General features: G+C 40.2%; 1 protein-coding gene across 7 annotated transcripts in view; it reads right to left on the bottom strand.

Annotated features, from left to right (window-relative positions):
• Positions 1–21,816, bottom strand: part of Grik1 (glutamate ionotropic receptor kainate type subunit 1) — a 384,549-nt gene that overhangs the window by 44,428 nt on the left and 318,305 nt on the right. For 5 of the 7 annotated variants that reach the window (XM_041678559.1, XM_041678562.1, XM_041678563.1 and 2 more), the window contains exons 8-12: positions 14,650–14,757; positions 12,467–12,511; positions 6,485–6,598; positions 3,955–4,158; positions 3,096–3,319 (exon numbers count right to left, since the gene is read on the bottom strand). In XM_041678559.1, coding sequence (XP_041534493.1) covers positions 3,096–3,319; positions 3,955–4,158; positions 6,485–6,598; positions 12,467–12,511; positions 14,650–14,757 — 695 coding nt within the window. The remainder of the gene's footprint in view (positions 1–3,095; positions 3,320–3,954; positions 4,159–6,484; positions 6,599–12,466; positions 12,512–14,649; positions 14,758–21,816) is intronic. The other 2 variants (XM_041678560.1, XM_041678565.1) reach the window with 1 other exon arrangement.

Here is a 21,816-nt window from a genome sequence, read left to right as displayed (position 1 = left end):
ACTGGTTTTTCTGTAGAGCAGAGGGAAACTAAACATCAGCACACTTCTCAGCTCTTCGGGAAGTTGCCAGTTCTTTCTCTCCAGGGTTCTGAGTGACTTGGGAAGCACAAGAACTGGGGAGTATTGAACAATGAGACAAGGCTGTGCTGTAACACAGTGGTATTTACAGTGTAGAAAGACACACTTGTTGTTTAGGTGCAGATATTTCAGTTTGAGAATCCTAAAGTCTGATTAATATAGTCACTGTAATATAGCATATCAGTACCAGGAGTGCTACAGGAAAATCCAATACATGGTCAGCAAGAATGACCATCAGAAACCATTGTCACAGATGACACCCAATAAGTCAGTACTGACTGTCAGTAACATGATACATGGAAGAGTGTGCTTAGATCTATGTCAAAACTTGCATGTTTATTAGCTTTTCATGGGTATGGTGGTTTTGCCTGTAATTTAGCATTTGGGAGACTAAGGCAAGAGGACTGCTTCCAATGTGAGACCAGATTGTGTCCATAGGAAGTTTAAGAACAGCCTGGATTGCAAAGAAACACCTTCCTTGTTTCCAAATAAAACAGATACAGCAAAACATCATAGTCAATCTACTGGATTTATACATGTGAACGTTTGCTTTGGGTTAGGGCTTATATATATAAAGTTTACACTAAGTGAAAAGTTGTGAAATATTCCTTGCTCTAAAGTCTCAGATTGAGGGGACTGGCTGTTTCTTGTTGTTGATAGACACTGGTTGCTTTGATGATTAAAAGATCCATCTGTTTCTATAGAGAAAGATCTGTTTGATTTTGTTATACAACCCCCGAGTTTGTACTGTAACCTTAGAATCTGCTCTCAAGGGACCATTCTTTTTCCTATTTTTACCTTTTTCTAAATGCCAACTTTAAGAGCTTCACTTTAGTAAGACAAATGTCACTCACTAATTTAAGCAAGCCCTGCTTAGAAATTTGGCTCATTTCAGTCCTGTGGTCATCATGAACATCATGGACCTAAATCCTTGGGGCTAAATATTTTTAGAAAATCAACTGCCAAACCAAAACCCTAACATACAAATTGTTAGTAGCCACGCTTCACTGTCATTTTATTAGGTTTTCCTTCACTTCTTCCACTAATGCTTTATAACTTTATAAAGTCAATTCAGTTCAGCAGATGACTTTTAGGGGTCCATTTTGTGTGAAGGTGTTTGCTTAAATTTGTCTTTAATTTTCCACTTTAAAAATCATAAAAGGATGCACTTCACAATACAGACTCCAAAGCTGCTCCGGAGCCAAGGATGCTGACTAGATTAACTGGCTTTCATTCCTATGGTACTGAATTCAGCTGGGATGCAGCACAGCAGGACCCCTCCATCTGTGCGCTTCCCTGGGCTTGGCCTGTGTTGTCACTCTTTTCCTTCCAGCTTTGGCCAGTTTCGCTATAGGAAGTAATGTGCCTGTCCATTAGCGTTACCTCCATTGCTCCAATTGTGAGTGTTAACGTTTGAGGAAACCCTGGCCTTAGGGTATGAGGACACACATTTTTATTGCCTTCAACCCCCTTTTATTGCTTACTTTGGGGTGTATCTCAGGCAGAGAAATGTCACAGTACAGAACCATGTGATGTGCTTCTTGTGAGGGGGCACTTCATTAGTACATGGCTACCCCAGGGTAATAAGAACTTCCCCTAGGAACTGTGACGATTCTCCAAAGATCAATAACTAACTAAAAACTATTTGCAAGGAATATTTTTTAAAATTATCTTGAGCATGATTTCTTGACCTTGATAAGATTGCCATTTTGAAGTTGGTAATTTGTGTGTGTGCAGAAAGAGAATTTTGATCACTATTTCAAAAAACATAAAATTTGAGATTTGGAAATGGCACATTTTAGAAGGTGTTGAAAACTAGACTTCGTCTCCATTGAAAGTTTAAATGCTCACAGAAGTCACTTGTTTGGCTTGACTCTGTCCATCTTGTGGGTCTTCTGAACGTTCGCTGCTTGGGTTATTTTCCCAAACTTTTTTTTGTAATTATGCTGGGGGAAAAGTTACTGGTCATTCATCAAAATTAGACAGTGAGCAATGACAAAGTGCTGCCATGAAGAGATATTTCTCTTAGAAATTCATGGAGAGAAGACAAAAATTGATTAGGGGAAATATTTATTATCAACTTTTGTTGAAAGGTGAAAAAGATTGAAAACAAGGACATGACTAAAAATAACTTCCAAAAAGGTTTGTCCAGGACTATCAAATGTTTAAGAGGAAGAGGTAAATAAAATAGCGGTTTCAAATTCAGGGTCAAAGGCTTTTCAATATATGGTCTACTGAATGAGATAAATATCTTTGGAAGAATTGTGTGAAGTATAGTGGTTACATATAGAGGGCAGAATTTAATCTTGAAAGATAAAGCTTAAAGTGTTGACTTGTTGACGATCATAAAATTTTTTATAATGGCTTAAGAATGTAGCTAAGTGGTATAGGGCTTATGTAAGACTCTATAGTTCATCCCCAGTACAAAATCAATCAGTCAGTCAATCAATCAATCAAACAACCAATCAATACTCCACAATCTATATGTCTTTTTAGTGTTACTTCTATGATTTTCTTATTAACCATTCAATGATTTTAAAGAATAATCTCACAAATTTTCAAAGCGGATCCTTAAGAATTTCAGTATCTTTCAATTTTTCAATCTTCGCATGTTTTTTATTTGCTATGGTGATTCTTAGCTAACTGGTTTTTCTCTTTGACTTATTTAATTATTTCAAGAACCAAATAGTTTTAAATCATTTTATTTTTATTTTAATAATGCTTTAGCTATCCCAGATGATCCATTGCTTTTTTCTTTTGTATTCCTCAGAAAATAGAATAAATAGTGATTTTATGTGAATTGAAATATGGAAAAAGTCAAATTAATATAAAGGACTTTCTTGTTTCTTTAAAAATGTTCTTTAGGGATAATTAGCTTTCAATGCACACAATAGCTGTACACGGAAACCTTGAGAAAATGCAGCAATGAGCAGAGGTAAAATTGTACTTTAAACTAGGGCTTTCTGAAGTCTGTGGCTGACAGACCATTGTCATGAATTCAGTATGCTCAAGCTTACCTGGCAATCACAAAGAGCACACAACTGACCCCTAAGCAGGCCAACAGCACATACATCCAAATGTCCGGAGACAGGGGGTTGAGGAAGGAGAAGACGCCCGGGTTGGTTCCATTGGGCTTCCGGTAAAGGATGCTGATGCCCAGGGTCATGAAGGGCTTGGAGAAGTCTATGACTTTCTCCCGGACATAAGTGATGGTGAGAGGAGCCACTGCGAGGTCAGCTCTCTGTGAAAACAGGGGCACAACTGTCAGCTGGACTGCCTCCTCTCTCTGCGGATGGCTAGACTTTCCCTCAGCATCTCCACTTCCCAATCTCAACTACAAATGCTTTTCATGCATGAAGCTAATTTTAGTTATATTTCAGTGTTTGTTGCCAAAGACAAACCAGAAAATATGGAGAGATGTAGGTTAGGGTAAGTTGCGTGTGCCCACGCACACATGCACACATTTTAAACCAAAATTGCATGACGACGTCTTTATCAAGGACATTTCAGAAAAGGAAGGGATAAACAATTTGGTCATGTATAAGTTGACAAGGTGAGATGTTTCTCTGAGTCGCAGGTGCTAGAATCTTGATTTAATTAAAAACCCCTCAAGCTTATCCTTTGGCATAAATGTATACATTTTGATCTTCAACTTTTATTTTCCCTCATCCTTCCAAACTGAGGAAACTTCATATCTTGGTGGCTTTGTTTTCCTTTGTAAATTTTGTGTGCAGGTGGCTAAAAACGTGGGACACTAAAGTTGTTATTCAAGACTTTGGTATCAAGTTATTATTATTATTTTTGAATAAACTATTTTTTCTCCTTTTACTTTCTCAGGGCATTTTAGAGAAAGCAATCAGGTGTATTATTGCTTACGTGGTCGATGAGTTCTTTAACCATCCCATTCCACTCTCCTTTGTCATTTTGGGCTCCATATTTGCCGTCAGGAACTAGCTTAACATCATAAAGGAAACCCAGGATATTTGACAATTCTTTCAGTAGATCCAGGCAATATCCTTCAAATCTGTCGTTTCCATAGAGGGGCTTATCAGATTTCCTGTACATCACATAGGGCTCTTCCTGAGTGAAACAAATCAGGTATGAAAGCTCCATTATAATGAAAAGGAAAGTGTTCCATCAGTAGCCTGAAGATACACAACATTTGAAGTTGGCTTTTAAGAATGGAATGTATTAAAGTCAGTTGCTTATGTTCCCGTTTCTGCTACTCTTGTCTGTCACTGCTTTAGAAGCCTTCATATATGTGTTTTCTTTCTTTCCTTTCTTTCTCCCTGCAGATGGGAGCTTTTCCTTGCACCATTGTAGAGCATGCATGTTTCATGCATGGTGCAACAGTGATACAGTGCTGTTCAAATGAGAAGACAGAAAGGCTTGGGGGACACTGGGGCCCTACATGCCTCCGCTAGGCGTGACCACATTCAAGCTTCCTTTGCAGAACTCCACTCAGGCTTTGACCTAGGAATGTCTACTTATAAGGGAGAAATGAGGACCATCAAATACAATTCTTCCATTTTTGAAACACTATGTATATCATATATTCTATTTTTCGATCTTAACTTCATTCCATTTTCGGTCTTACTTTCTCCTTATGCTAGTTGGCTGTTTCTAGGCTTTCCTCTGGCACCAGTCATGTTGTCTTATTTGAAATCACCTTGTATCTCAAATCTGATAATGCTTCCCTAAGATGCTTGCATGATAAGTCCCTTACCTTATGAGTAATTTCTGTCTTCCTACTATGCATCTATAAACATTAATTCTCACTTGAGTAAATAAAAGTTTGTTTTGTTTTAGGAAATTATAATAAAAACTCTACTGGTGAGATGCCCTGTGTGTTTAGGTTTCTCATCAAGTAAACTGACAATTGGGTCATGAAAATGCAATAGAAAATTGTTACCTAGAGTGGCAACATAGGGGAGGTTCAGGCCAGCCAGTTCTACACACTGAACTTTTTCAAAACAAAACAGGAGGATCTTCTGTCTATATGTTACTTTCTTTGGTTAAATAAAGAAGCTGCCTAGTCCTTTTGATAGGGCAGCGTTTACATGGGCAGGGAAGACAGAACAGAACGCTGGTTAGACTCATGCTGGTAAGCCACAGTCAAGTGGCAATACAGATTGTTAGAAATGGGTTAGATCAATATGTGAGATTTAACCAATAAGAGGTTAGAATTAATGGGCCAGATGGTGTTTATTTTTTATTTATTTATTTATTTATTTGGTTTTTCGAGACAGGGTTTCTCTGTGGTTTTGGAGCCTGTCCTGGAACTAGCTCTTGTAGACCAGGCTGGTCTCGAACTCACAGAGATCCACCCTGCCTCTACCTTCCGAGTGCTGGGATTAAAGGTGTGTGCCACCAGCCAGATGGTGTTTAAATAAATACAGTTTCTATGTAATTATTTCGGGTAGAGCTAGCCGGGCAGCCAGGCGGTGAGAAGCGGCCTGCCACTTTTTTTTTACAACACAAAACAACAAAATGCCCTCCCCACAAAACCCTATTATAAGGTGGTTGCAACAAAAGTAATGGCCAGAAGAAAACAAAAGAAAACAGCAACAGCATAAAACCAGATCTACTTTTGATAAACAATTCTCACAAGGCAACTTCAAAGATAAATATCTCTAATACTAAGGACTGAGTGAAATAAAGCAAAGCACACCTTCAAATGCAGAGTTAAGAGTGGATTGTGCCCACCTAGATTCCTTGGGAAAAGAAAGAGAAAAATGGCTGGCCTACGTCCAGTGGATAGCTGGGCATGAGATCAGGATTGCAATGGGTCACAAGTCTTTTGAAGATCAGTTAATACAAGGGTTATTTCCAGAGCTATGAGGCAATGGAAGAGGACCCACTGGATGGGGGAGTAAGAATGGAAATGCAATGTTTTCCTATTATACCAGGAAACTAGGGAAATCCAAGGCAGATACAAAGAAGAGATGGGAGTGTTGCCCCAGTCCAGAGAACTGGAACATGGGTGCAGGGGAAGGACATTGCAGAAAACATGCTTATGGAAAGACATGGAAGATGATTGATAGCACAGAGGGGTCACAGAAAATGCTATCTCTGACCCTCCCCCACCCATGCCACTTTCCTGATCTGTGACTAGAGTCTCCTCTTGTTTAAAACCATCCAGCAATTCAGTAGGCAGAGAAGAAGAAAGAACCCTGGGCTGGGGCTGAGAGAAGTGAGAATGGAGCTGGGTTCCAGTGAGCTGGACGGTCTGTAGAGAGCTTTTGAGAGCTTATTTTATTCCTTTAAGCACAAATGTATGCTTTTAGTTCCCCAGTTTAAAAAATAGACATATTCAGACAGAAATGCCAGCCTGGAAAAGACAGTGGAAGGATCCTTTTAGGTCAAGTGTGGGCATGTAGATAAAAGCCTGGACTTCACAGCTTACCAGAATGGTGGTGACAATGAGTGTCCGGTTGGCCAGAGAATCAGTGATGTTGTTGGACCTGTCTTTGTTGCCATCCGTCATGTTCAGCCCACTGTAGGAGTTCCAAATTCCAATCTGCACAGAACACAGAGTATCAGAGGCTGCCAGTTGCCCACAATAGCACTTATGTTAAAACAAAGGGCCCACTATACCAGGAATGGGAACCAAAGCTTATATCCTGGAGCACCAGGACATTACAGTGGAGGTTGCTTCATATAGGAAAGTGACATAATAGGAAAATGAGGGTGGATACAGAATCAGAAAAAAAAATAGGCTATTTAAGGCAGGTACAGGAGGCATTTTTATTTTACTTTCAATTAATTAATTAGTTAATTAATTTTTGGTTATTTGGAAGGGTTTCTCTTTGAGACAAAGACATCCCTTTGTAGATCAAGGCTGGCCTTAAACTCAGAGATCCACCTCCTCTGCTTCACGAGTGTTGGGATTAAAGTTGTGTGTCACTACAATGACTTGGAATTTTTACTTTTAATTATTTAGCTCATTGCTATTTTTTAAATTAAAAAATTAGGAGTAAATGACTATCAGATTTTCCCTCTATAGTGTGTTCATTGAGCACCTCCGTCCATGTCAAGCCCAACTGTAGGCACTGGAACACACAGTACATAGTAACAGACAAGCACTCTTGTGACTTTCTGCTGGCATCAAACAACATGTCACTACCCTACTAACACCATCCCTTTAAAATGTGTGGTTACTGGAATGGAAAGAGCAGGGTGGGTGGTGAAGGGTCTTGGAATTGAAAAAGGAAAGACAGATGGGAGAATCTACACAGACAAGAGGTTGACAAAATTCAGGACTTATCCTTGCTGAGGAGCCAGTGCTAAGGGGGGTTCTCAAGCATCCCAGTTGGACATAGGGCACGTCTCTGTCTGAGCTCCACCTGTCTTTCATCACCCAGGGCACGCCTCTGTCTGAGCACCTCATGTCTTTCATGACTCAGGGCACGCTTCTTTTTGTCTGAGCACCTCATGACTTTCTCATTATTACTTGCTTATCTGTCTTTTGTGTCCATTTCACCTTGAGCTCTTCCAATAAGGAAATCTTGTTTTTCATTGACGTTTACTTTTGGTATCAGAAAGCCAGTGGTGATTATTGGCACTCAATAGGCTCCATGACCCTACAAATGATGTCTTCTAATTTCCCCAGTGGCCTGATTGCTGCTACTGTGGTGGCAGATCCTATAAGATACATGTGGATCATTCCTGATGCCCAAATTCAAAGTTGTCCAGCATCACCTGACCTCAGGAGATGTGTCAGAGTCAAAACAGAAGTACTGAAAAACGGAACCCCCAGAAGAGGAGAGGCGAAATAGTGGGAGCCACAGAGTTGGAGGATAGCCAGAGAACAAGGCCCACAGAATCAGCTAATCAGGGCTTATGGGGGCTCACAGAGACTGAAGCAGAAATCACTGAGCCTGTGTGGGTCTGTGCTAACTCCTCTGCATATATGTTACGGTTGTTAGCCTGGTATTGTTTTGGGACCCCTAACAGTGGGAATGGAGGCATCATTGACCCTTGCCTGCTACAGGGTTGCCTTTGGCCAGCATTGATGTGAGGGCTTGTGCCTAGTCTGATTGTAACTTGTTCCATATTCCACTGATGCCTCTGGGAGGCCTGCTGTTTTTTCTTCAGGGACATGGGATGGGGTGGATAGAGGGGAAAAGAGGGAGGAAATGGGAAGAGTGGGGAGAGTAAAACTTTGGTTGGGATGCATTGTATGAGAGAAGAATAAATAAAAAATAATAAAAGACCATTTTCCAGCTATCTGTGCAGGGTGTGTTTGAAATTTTGCACAGATATGACATGAAACGGAGATGATTTAGGGAGAGGTAAGGAACCAGTGGGACCATACATAATACAAGGGGAGATGAGAAGAGAGTGCACTTGTATGCATGCATGAAAATATTATCATGAAATCCATTGTTCTGCATGCTAACACAAAAAATTAGTACAAGATGAAATTTAACTTTCCAGTTCTTTGATCAGTATATGAAACATCATCTAATTTCTACTTGAGACTTGAGTCTCGAGAGATCTTCCTTGCCCATGAAACTATCTCAGACTTAAAAGTAAAATCCAGACTTTTCTCAAACAATTCTGGTACGGGATACTCCACCCATACATTGATTTACTTAGCATCTGAGATGACCTAGGAAAGAACTATAAAAATTGAGCTATTTGGCCCAGTTCTATGCACACTTACTGTCAGGCTCAGGACAAGGAATGTGTTTGGCTATCAGGTGGAAATAGCCAGGCAGTGACGGTGTGACTTTAAATAGGATGCTAACCTTTCTGGGATCCTGCTCTCTATGTTACAGGGATGGTGAGAAGATCTAATGAGGCAGTAAAGGTGGAAGTACTCTTGTCTGGTAAAAGCTGCACAAATAATAATATAAGTCAAGTAAATGACTTTTACAGCAATTTCTTTAAGCCCACCTTGGGAAATAATTTGGGATTGCTAGGTCTTTTTTTTCCTTTTAATTTAGAAAACATGAAAGGAAATGAGCCACGAAAATCAGGAGGTGTCTATGACTCTAGCATATGGACAAGTTCAGACAGATAGGGGAGATCTGTGCTTGATACTTGAATATCTTCCTTTTTTAAAGAATTATTTTTATTTGTGTGTATGTGTGCATACTCTCTGGATATATGCCCTTTGGAGCCAGAAGAGGGAGTCAGATTCCCTCATGCTGGAGTTACAGGCAGTTGTGAGCATTTTGATGTGAGTACTGGGAATAGAACCCCAGTCCTCTAGAAGAGCAGAACATGCTCTCAATCACTGAGATATCTCTCTAATCTAAATGGGCTTTCCTTTTGTTCATAATTAAACAGTTTTCCCATGAAAACATGCTAGGTCCCTTCTATCTTTCCTTTCTTTTCTTTGGTTGATTTCATTAGCATCATTAGCTTGTAGCTATCATTTTAGAGCTATAAATTCTTTGAGGAAATTCTAAGAACTACAACACATCCACACATAAGTAGAAACTATTTCACTCTCTCTCCTCCATATGAGTCAGGGTTAATTTGTTGGAGAGATGAAGAGGCTAATGGAGTTGAGTGGAGCACAAGGTGTAACAGCTGTCTACGGACTGGATATTAGGAGTACCATGGGGTATGAGACTGAGTCTTTGAGAATTGTTCAGTACTTTCAGGTCCTCTTGTGTTGTGGTATATAATCTATCTGCTAATGGGAGAATGTCTTTCTCCTTTCGTGAGCCATTGTCTTGGGAAACTGGGCACAGTCTTTTCAACCTTTCCTCCTTCAATGCTTTTGGGGCGGAACCTTAGCTTTTAGGAAACACACATCAAGGTAAATGAGTTGTCTGTTCATTCTTATCCCAAGCTATACTTTAGGTTGTATTGCATGAGAAAACTATGTGTAAGGTGGGCCTGTGAAAAATTTCAATTAAACATTGACATAGGCACTGAGAAGAAGAGACTTTAGTTTCTGATTTAGTATTAGAGAACATGCTTGTGTCTTTAGCCACTCTTAAATTCAGAATGCATTTTACCTCTTATTCTCATTAATATTGTTAAGTGTGTGTTTAAATGACATCTTTCATCTTCAAAGATGGCATTATTAAATGCTGCTGTAATATTCTTTTCTAAAATAAAACTTCACACTTTCAACAAATACTCCCACTTGGCCTCCGACTCATCTTCCTTTTCCCAGCAGAGGCAAAGTGGTAAGTGGAGCTCTAAGAGACCATTGCCACTGGCTACCTGAGCACCTCTCACAGCCCCAAGAGCACAGTTCTGCCTCTGTAAAATGAGGAAAAGGAGACGGCTTTCCGGCTAGCTGTACTGCAGGGGAATCATTAAATAAAAGCATCCCAGTATGAGAATCAAGGCAAGGGCGATCAGTTGTACTGGTTCTGCCTCTTAATTGAAATAAATGGGCAGGTTGTCAGCAAGCCAATGTCTCTGATGAGGTGGGACTCTGTGATGCGATGGTGCATGCATGCTGGACAGGGCTGTGCAGTTAACCAGATGCCCAGATGCTGGCCTTGCGGCCATGCTCTGCAACCAGGGAGGAGTGCCTCTGAGGCAGCACTTCAATTTTCAGCCTGTGAAGCAAAAGCCAACAGCAGTAATTCACTGCTGGGAAGCCACGGATGCTGATCTCTTATGTGTGGGGAGGAATACTCAAATTGTGCGGTCCGCCTTCTCTTATTGTCTAAATTGGCACGAGGAAGTAGTCATTTGATACTTGAGAAGTATGTGTGAATGAATGTCCAGGGAATATTGAGCCAACTTTTAACAAGTGAAGCAGGCTATTTAAGAGACCGTTAGGGTCTATTTTCCAAGGCCAGAGTCACCAGCAGAATCTAAAATGGCTGAATGAAATAACCAGGCAGGTATGAAAAACAAAACTAAAAGTGTTTCTGATTTCTGTGTCTTGAGGCTCCTTGGTGAAGAAGTGTCTTGTAAAGATTACTCTCTCTCTCGCTTGCAAAGAATTTCAGGTGATCTATCTGGTGTTTTAAATAAAGTCCTGGGCTAAGACTATGCTGGAGTGAGCTCTTCTCTTTAAGACAGAATCTGCTTAGGGAACTGCAACTTGTCTGTTGAGTTTGAGTGAGTCCCTGGACTGGAGCGCCATTACTGAGAAGAGTAGATGAACTGTGACCTATTCAGCTGATAATGGGAGCAGTGCAGGGTTCGCAGCAATGAGGAAGAAAGTCATGGGCTAGCAAGGCCAAGTTGTTAATGTGGGTGCGCATGCCACAGTGTTGTGATGCCTGTTGGCCTGTCCCTCTCCCTCGAGTTTAATTTCAGAGACTAGACTCTATCCCCCAGAGTATTTAGTTTAAATTAATTCAGTCTAGCATAAAGTGCCAGGAATCTTAAGCAATAAGCTGCTTTCAGAACGGTTGGGTAGAACCATCTATTTCCTACCTGTGGGGAAACTGGTTCACCTCCGGTGTGCCTTTGGCAACTTGGTTCATCGAGGAAATGGTTTATTAAGCCTGCGACTTTTAATACTTAAAAGGCATTTTTGAGATCATCTGCTGATTGCCACCAAGGGGATGATGAGCCTTTTGGGTACTGGTAGAAGATGTTTAAGCTCCCTGTGACTCAGCCAATCATCTGAGAAGTGGAAGGGAGCCTGACAAGCTGCTCAAGCCCAACAACCTGAAGTCATTTACAGTCTATCGTCAGTCAACAGCAATTGTAGCGACTGGTTTTAAATAGACTGGTAGAGGGGGAAAAACAGAGGTGGGAGTGAGGAGCAAGAATGGAGACAAGGTAACATTGGCTGTCACTGGGACATTTTCTCCGCGAGAATCTTTCTGGGTCTCACATCTGCTTATGCAAATCTATGCACAGTGGCTGGCGACATGATCCTGTACAATAAACTATGAAATAGTGGGTGCTAAACTTCCACAAGATAATCTCATTTCCCATCAAAAGCCTTCTGACGATTTGTCCTCTGGAAACCAGTTCTAAAATAAATTTCAAGACTCTGACAAAACAAAGACAGCGTATAAGAAAGGGGAGCTTCTGAAAATGGCCCACATTTTACGGTAGTGACATTGCAGGAAGTACCCTTGCCTTGACTGCTAATGTGGTGGGTCAAATCTATCTCTTTCTTTCTTCTTAGGGGAAATGTTCCTTGGTTTGAGAAGACCGAAAATGGGCCTCTGGGTTCATTGCTGCAACCTGCTTGCAGTCTTCCCAGCCACTGATCCTGTCCAGTGGAAAAGCTAATCTAGGGGGAATATTTACCCACCTGTCACTTACTAAGCCACCAGATGTCTACTCTCAATTCCTCATAATGCCAAGGGCAAACACAACCTGCTCCCCGCGCCTGTGCAGTCTCACCCCCCATCTGCAACTGCTAAGCTACTGGTTTGGTAACACTGGCAGGGTGCAGCCACACCATCCCCAAGTGTCCTGCTGTTGTTTTCAGGGTACAAACCTTCTTCCACACTTTATACAAGTGCACAGACACTTCACCAGCAGCCTTGGTTTCCAGTGGGAAAAATAAAAAAAACACACTCAATTAAAATGCAGCATGGAACCCATGAAGAATACAGAGTGCATGACACTCCTCACCTGTTGGTTGGAATTTTGCATTTTAATTCATATAAAGACCAACAATAGGCACAACAAGGAAATGGGCATGAAGGCTGGGCACCACAGAATAGCGTGCTCACTTCAAATAGTAGAAAGTAATTGAAGCCTGTATGAATGTTGCACACACACACACACACACACACACACACACACACACTTCCTAAGCTACACAGAGAAATATGGCAAATGATGTATCCTTTGATTATGAGTTTGCAGACAGTAGAGAGTTGGGTGCAAGTGGTGGTGGATGGACTTTTGATAATGGTTCGCCTGTGAGCCCAGAGAAGCTGGCATGGAAAGTGTGCGCATGTCTTCCCTTGGCTCTCGAGGGACATGTGTTAGCGTCCCCCACTGCCTTCAAGGCTCAACCAGCAATCTCAGGAACTGAGCCCAAGTCACCTGAAGAAAAAAGTTATTGCAATCATTGAATAGGTAAGAAACAAATAGAAAATACTTTCATCTAATTAGATTTCGCTTTTAATAGAGAACCACTAGTAGAATGTGCACAATATTGCTGTGTATATAGATAGCTGTAAAGACATCACAATAGTTCCATCTAGTTCATCACCTATCTGAACAACAACAACAAAAATATTTCCTTAACAGTACTACTTCCCCCACAAAAGACAAAAAAGGCAGAAAAGAGTAGGCCTAGAGAAACAGATAAATTCCTTTAAATAACCACAAGCTTTAGGCTATAGTGAACATTCTTTTCTGTTCCTTCTGGTCCAAAAGTACAATTATAGAGGGCAGGCAGATGCTTTGTTCTCTGTTAAACCAGCAGAGGAACACAGTAGGGTAAAGATGATTCAACCAGGGAGAGGGAGACAGAGTGAAGACCCAACTAGGGAAAGGGGAGTAAGCAGTGTTTTTGAAATGGGAAACCACAGACACATGTCCTCTTGAAATTGCAAGCTAATTGTTTTTCTTAAACATGGTGATACCCATGAGAGCCTTCTACAACATCCAGACTAATTAATCTTTGTTTCAACGAATGGTGCTTGGGGCTGGAGTGTGAGGGGAGAAGGCAGTCAGAATCTTCCAAGGTAGGAAAATGTGTCCCAGTAAAAGGAAACAATGAAACAGACTCGAACCTTCCCATGCCTTAATTATAAACTCAACTACTTGAAATTAAACGAGCAACACATTGTTTCAAAGTACTTTTTTTATACTGAGTACCATGTTTTGTGTGTTAGTCACTACTATATGAAAATGTATTGGTTTATGGGGTTTTTATGTTCAGGTGACAGCATTGGGCTTTCAATATCTTTTGTTCTTTAGGGCTCTGAAGGCAAATTCTCAAACTATAAATACTGATTGAAACTTGTGACCATAGATATTAGATTGAAATCATGGAATATATTGAGAAACCAAATTCTTTTATCATCAGTGCTTAATATTTTACATTTGTGTTAGTCTAAATAATAACTAAAATAAAACTTCAAACTTTGAAATTGAGACTCCCAGCTAAAATAATCCTAAAGTGAGAGTGCAGTATTAAAATGAAGTTTTGCAGCATTTGTCCTAAATTAAGGATGCGATGTTAAGTTGCTCCAGTAAGCCTTCTCCATACTATTTTATTCCATCCCTCTGCCACCAATCTCAAAATAGAGTTCAGCTAAAATTAATTTCTGAGTAACCCTTGGATGCTTTACCATAGCTAAACCGGCGGCAATTCCCACAGTTCCAAATCTAAGCTCAACTTCATAAAATCTCTGAGAAACAGGCATAAGGACACCAGTGCATAAGTTTATGTAGACAAAAATACATATTTGCTTTATAGATCAAGCATCGATGAATGTTAGTTAATGCTATTAGTTCCACATATAATTTGAGAATCTATCCCATCCATGCCTACCTTTCAACATGAGAGAATGTTCTAGAATGCTGGATGCTAAGGAATATGCTAGCAAAGTTGTTTTATAATTCTCCCACTTATCTGTGTCATTTAGTTAAAATGCATGAACAATGTGCCCTTTCTTCAGTGAGTCCGTTGGTGATTTTATTCATCATTAAGGAGGTTACCTTTTCAGTTCCTTCCTCTTTGAGACTGATAATGTCCAGGTCAAAATCCTTTCTCAAGCCATCGGTCTTATTGAAAGTGATACGCCCAGTCAAGCCATCCCACCGAGCCTGAGGACAGTTAGAGTATAGTGTTATTACTTAGCAGGTACCCCAATCACAAGCCCATCAGCAGAGCAATGTCTCTGACTCACTCCAGGACCCAGTTACTCAGCTGTATCATGAATCCTATGAGCTGCTCTACTTCACTGACTTGAACATGGACCACTTTGCTGTTTTATTAGTTCTCATTTATTGTACCAGCCCTAACATTTAGACACAGTCAGTCCTGTGCGAGTGCACTCTAATTGGTCAGGAAACAAAGATTCATTCTAAAATCATCTGTTTGCTGAATAAAAAGAGTCCAAGTGGTCATAACATTCTGTTTTCCAAGGTCACTTTAAACCCCCTTTAAGCTACTGCCAAAAAAAAAAGAGCACCTTACCTCTTTCTTCCTCTGTGAAAAAGATATGGACAAACGATGCATCATTGACATTACTGGATTTTTAGGGTATTCATAATTTGTATCTCTTAATACTTTAGAATTTTTGTTTCTTATGACTACTATAGGCCATTGAAACTACCAGTTTCATATGCCTCAGTATGCAAAGAGACCGAGTTTTGTGTGTAACCCAACACTTCCTGGATTCCCATTCCCTTACCCCATAACATACCAATTTTTATTTTTGTTCTGTAGTCACCACTTCCTTATTTTTAACCCAAAGGCTGGCTTTGTGGCAATAAAAGCTACAAAATTAGCCATGGTGTTGAAGTTACCGCAAATGCCTGGCATCTGAGCACAATTTGCCCAAAGCGTTGGTTCAGTTGAAATCTCTACTGTGTTAAATGTTGGGATTAAGTTCATTGTAGACAATGAGCAGCCTAACCCACCTCCTGATCGGTTTGGAAGGAGGTAGTTATTTTCATTAAGTTCTACAAGGTTTGGGGAAAGCTTTTTCCTGAAGGTGGCTTTTCTTTTATGGAGGTCGTGTTGTGAATCAATTTAGCCCTTTGTGCAGAATTTATGGGGCTCTCTGAAAATGTAAAGAATCGGTAGCATTTACCTCTTGATGTAGCATATAGCTTGTAGTATGGTCTTAAAACCCAGTTTGGAAATCCAATTTTATTTGTATAGAGTGTGCCTATTGTGTTGCTTTGTTTGGATTCAGGTGCATTAGCTTTATTCTTGAACTTAGTGTTTGTTCCGACCACTGCAGAGTAATTTCCACTTCTTGCTTTTTTCCCTGCACATCCAAGTGGCAAAAAAGTTCCCTTTTCATGTTCTGACAATGCCTCCTTCCCTGCCTCAAATATCTACAAAGACTCCCTGCCTGGGTTTTTACCAAGCTGTATCTTTTGACCTTCGAAGTCAGCACTGCCAACATTACGCGTGTCTACCTGTCTCCCATCCCTAGATAAGTTGTATTTGTATATAACCTTTGAACTTTTGGGCTAATTGCTGCTAAGAATTTATTAATTACCAATTTAACTATTGATCAAGGTGAACATACAATTTTTGTGTGCCATAAATAAGAACCGTAAGGAACCCACATTCTGAAGCAGGGCTGAACCATGTATAATTTAGATAATGACATACAATTACATTGTTCATAATCATAATTTTCTTGCCTTATGTAGATACATTGCTGAGGGCACAATTACAGTATACTTAACTGAAAACAATACTTATATAATTGTCCCTATTTTAGGAGAGAGCTTTAATATCCACCCTGTTAGATCTTTAGACAATTACCACTTAATAGCAACTAAGTCAAACAGTGTGATTACTTTGTTTTCCTTTGGGCATACCATCTAATGGACAAAAAATAAGGATCAAAAACAGAAAGAAGAATAAAAAAATGTTTCCTTAGCCATTATGACTTATTTTATGTCTTTCCTCAAGAAATGATTAGCTGTTAACTTTAAATATATATATATATATATATATATATATATATATATATATATATATATATCATATGCACGTATACATGACTTGGGTATGGAAATGACTAACACCCAATTATAGGCTCTTAGAGTAGACAATTAGAAATACCAGTTAATTAAAATGACTTCTTCGCTTATTTTTCCTAAAGGCAATTTAGATATGGAGAGGGTACTAAATCCTTCCTTAAACTTTGCCCTGATGTGGTCACTCTCAATTGCCATGGTGAATGCCTTGTGTCCCACAGAAAGGCAGATACTCACTTGAGAGCAGAATGTCCTCTTGTAGGGAACATAGACTATTAAGAACAATAGTTTCCAACATTTTCCCTTTGAATACTAGAAACTATTGTTTTTCTGAGGATTTGGGAATAGGAGATTTATGGAGATCCCAAAGGTTAACGTCCCTCATTAAATCAAAGACAGAAAATACATCCTTTGCCCCACCCCTCATTGCTGGCATCACCAGGCCCGGCAAGAGGTCATTTCTTCCTATTAAAGGTGATACTAAAACTTAACTGGAATTCACAACTAAGCCAAAAAGTTGGTATGATTTAAATTGATGCTGAGGAGAAATAATATTTTTTATTCTAATATTATATAAGTTCCATTTCAGCAGGCTAATTTGTAGATATTCTATGTAATAAATCATTTGGGTACAAGAGTTATCATTTAACTGCTCCATAGAGCATCAGGAATCCTTGTCTTTCCTGGCAGCTTCTGAAACAGTAATTTCTCTACAATCCTGTCAGTTCACATGCAACTGATTTAAAAATATCCTTGGTGTTAGAGACTATTCTACGAAGGCACTCAGTACCCTTGCCCACTAGAGTGAGCTGTGTGGGTCATTGGCACTAATTAGAAACATCTTTTTGTATTTTCCTAAGTCCTAGGGCAAAGTCTAAACTGTAATAGCATCTAACAATCCCTAACCTCTGTCTGTATTGCTTTTCTCTTCTTCCCTTTCCTCCTTTGATTATGTGTTCTAAGTCTGAGCTTTGATCAAACCTGTCAGTTCAAAACTATTTTGGCTAACTCAAGACTTGAATCATTTCTTTTCTGATAATGGTTTCAGAGACTAGTCTCAGCTCATTAGCCACCCTTTGATGGTTCAGAGAGCATTTAGTGTCTCAGGAGCTTCTGATTTGACATACAGCCAGGTGTACACAGTACTGGGTATTTGTTTGCTGAGATAGTCTCAAGAAAATAAACAGGAGGGGTGTGTGTGTGTGTGTGTGTGTGTGCTCTCCATAGAGAGCAGGGATGATCAGGAACCTGGTACTTTGTTAGCTGGTTGGTGATCTATCGTGTAAACACAAAGGCTACAGTCTTAAGACACGCCTGTGGGTGCAGTGATGGCACAGATGTTCTGAGGGTAACTAACAGCTGCCTGATCTGATGCCTACTACACAGGAGGAAAGGCAAGCTGACTATTGTAAATCTGGCCAAGAACTTCTGTCTGGACAGGTCATAGATCCCAGAGGTCAGTCTATCATTATTCTACAAAATAGACTTAGTATCAAACTTTCCTTTAAATTCAGATCTCTATGTCCAGCTCTCAGACCTCATTAGAGAATTCTTATTGAAGCAGACGGCAGTTAACACAGAAACTCATAAGTGGTCAAAGCACTGAGAGTAAGTGATGTTGGATTGCTCAGTCCTCATGGGGACGCTAGTACTATATCTTCTCCCCTCAAAGCTCAGGAAACATTTTTAGAAGAGCGAGCAGAAAGATTATAAGAGCTGGAGTTTGACCAGGGCTGTTGTGTTGTGAAATACTGTTTTCTGCACATGAAAGATCTGATTTATAAACCCACAGTGGTTATGATGCATGAAAAGGCCTGCCCAAGATAAAGTCAGTCAATATTCTGGCATAGAAGGGAGAAGGGCGCTCAAAGCCCCACCCTTAGCTGGGGAGCTATTGACAGTTGTTGGTAGTCATGGAAGAAGGAGGAAGAGTCAATTTTCATTCGGGGTTAAGTCCGCCATGCTAAAATGGATGGCCCCACAGTCATGAGTGAATGGTAAGTGCCAACTAGACTCAGTGGGTTAGTTTCTTTAAAAAAAAATATATTTAAGCTAAGCCCAACACTTGGGTTCCAAACCTGGGGAAAACATACTGAAAGGAGAGAACACTCAAGCCTGGTGTCCTGTGGCCTGCACATGCACTCTGGGGCAAGTGTGTGCCTGCAGACACATACACATATACTCACACACACACATACACATTCACACAATACCCACACACACTGTCACAACACACTCCCAAAACACACTCCTACACATACTAACACACACATCACACTCACACACGCATGCACTCACACACACAACACAATCACACAACTCACACACTCACATACTAGTCACATACACACATAGATAAATAAATAAGTATAAGGATAAACTTGAGTTGCATTAAACCAAAGAGTTTGTGATAATTTATTTAAACATGAATGGGACCTTTAAATGCCTTGTAATAAACGAATCAGTGAAAATAGAAAAAACTCATTTCTGGAAAAGAGAGACTTTTGAAAATAAAGCCAAATACTAATTTGGAAATTTTCTCAAAAAAATTACTTTGTGAACTCAGTTGCTGCTTGAGGCAGTGGCTCTGACTTTGCCAGCTAGTCTCCAGTAGACTATGTAATTAATTAACATACGCCCCCACATAAATCAGTCAAGCCCCAGATCAGTGACAACAGACTTCCTGCAGTATGAATAGTCTTCTAACATTATTTATGATGTAATCACAGACTGGCGAATTACCTCAATCTTGACAGTCAAACAAGCAGATGACTTTGTGTTCCCCTAGTGCCCTATCACTAACAGCCCCACGTATGAATGAATGACTTAATTCTGGAAGCTTCTATTTTTGTTGCTGTAGGAGTATTTTCTGTTGTATTTTCCCCAGACTATGGAATTACATGTTAACTAATATTTTCTTTTGTTCAACAAAAATGCAAGCAATTCATGACCATTAAAGGTTGCCCTGTAGAACAAGAACATGTTTCTGACTCCAGCTCACTAGGGTTATTTCAGACATCTTCTGGTGGAGATGCTGTTGCCATTGTTCCGCTGTGAGCCAGCCTTAGTGACTGGGTGCTCATATCACTAAGATTTGGAGTGTCCCTTCACTTTGGGTTGCCTGAGAGTCATACTGATCACATACTGTAGGTGTGAAGGAGTGTACATGTGCCATCTCAGGTGACCTTTACAGTAGCTGAGGTGTACCTCATGTCCTCCCAGGTGATCTCATGTGACCTTTATGGTAACTGAGGCAATACTTCATGATATCCCAGGCTCTTCAAGAGGACAGTCAGTAATAATCCCTGCAGGACCCAGAGCCAGACAGCCCTGTGCCTTCCCTTTGTCACACTGCATCCTCAGGGCGAGGTCTTGAGGAAACCATGGAGCATGGGAACTTTCCTCACTTTATACTGTGGTTGTGAACTTTGTATATGCCATGAGGAAAGAGCACACTCCAACCCGAAATGAAGAAGAAATGAAAGGATACTTGGGCATCATCACTACACTGAATTTCACTAGCTCCGTGATTTGTTTCATATCTGAGTTGCCCAGAAAGACTCATCTTAACTCTCAAGGAATCACTCAGAGAGAAAATAAAACTTCGGTTTTGGCTTCTAGGATCTCATTTCTTTGCTTTCTCTAGCACAGAGCAGCCTGTCCTCAAAGCCGAGGTCACAAAACTTGGAGTTATCTGCAGGAGGAGAATCAAAAACAGGCCCTACAGGGCAGCCCTTTCCCTTCGGGTCTTGAGTCTGGTCAGCTGGACTTTAGCAACGGCTTCTAATTGCCATTGCAAAGGGAAATTCTTGAAAATGTGTCTGAACTCTTGAACTTACATGTCATTGTGGTCGAAATACTTCTGGTTTGCTGCCAGGCTGCCTCTCAGTGCCCTTATAGCCCCTCTGCTTGCGAACCAGTAGGTAAAACACGGCTCACGACAGACATGCTCTCTGGGATTTGGGCTTTGAGTCGTGAGCGTCAGCTGAAAAGCTTTTCCCTGTAAACACTGGTGGCTTTCACTGACTTAAGATTTTTAACTGTAAGGCTGGAAAGCACATTTTAAAGTTCTTTCTTGTCACAGGAGGCCGCTCCCATTAAAATGTCCTCTGTATACCTCACACAGTTTTTTTCCCCTGCCTTTATTTTGACAAGTTCAAAATAACTTTTCTCTTTTAATCTGAGATGTCAATATTGCCCTGACTTTTGCAAGGCACAGCAGATTCATGCTATGGCCAAATCATTTAAAAAAGCTATGTGGAAAATTAGGAAGTTTTCAGGTAAAAACCGGAGGGATTTAGTAAAACAATAAATGGATAAGCTCCTGTTGGCTGCAATTCTGGCCACTCTAGCCACACTGCACTGAGAAATTAAAAATCAACAACAGCAACAGCAAAGTTCCTAGGAGGCAGCTAGCTGAGGGTCTCAGTTTGTTCATAAACCAAGCTTTGTCATAAACCTGGCATTGTAAACAAGGTGCTCGCTGATGTAATGACAACTAACTTGAGATGTGAAACATGAAACAGGAGCAAGACATTTTGGGGGGAGATTGACTTTAGTATCAACTGATGTAAGTTCAAATTTTGACCCTTCTTTTGATTAGCTAGTGGGTATGGGCGAAGTGCTTCGATCTTCACTTGCAAAAGTGAGTACTATTTACATATGATACTATAAAGATAAAAATATGCAATGTTTCAAAACCTTAACAATGGATTATTAGCTTGGAAGCACAACAGAAACGAAATTTTCTTATTTCCTTGCTTCTTTGCCCTTACTGATGTCTAGTTACTTGTAGAGAAGCTCGCAGTGAACTTTGCTCCATCTTTAAGCCTTTTTCATGCTGCGCATTAGGCAATGCAGAGGGCCCTTCCAGATCATCACTTATGTTAATAGAGTGACTTCCATTTTTAAGTGAGCATGTTACATGCACTTGTTTGAGGGAGAATCCAAGGATCAGAAGCTTCTTTACAAGCATTCTCGTTCAGTTTGATGAAGGTAGTCCTCACAGTATACACTGAGAACCACTGAAATTTGACTTGAAGCTTGGCAATTCCACAGACCTGATATTCTTTGACTGTGTGACTGTGTTTGTATAACCATGACAACAAAGAATTATCAATCAGATAACAAAGAGTTATCAATCAAAAGCATTTTGATGAT

The sequence above is a fragment of the Microtus oregoni genome, unplaced genomic scaffold (assembly GCF_018167655.1).
Source record: "Microtus oregoni isolate MIOR12 unplaced genomic scaffold, Mior012 000030F_ref0000283, whole genome shotgun sequence".
NCBI classification, from domain to species: Eukaryota; Metazoa; Chordata; class Mammalia; order Rodentia; family Cricetidae; genus Microtus; species Microtus oregoni.
Note: the sequence above shows the minus strand (reverse complement) of the source record. Positions and strands in the feature narration are given on the sequence as shown.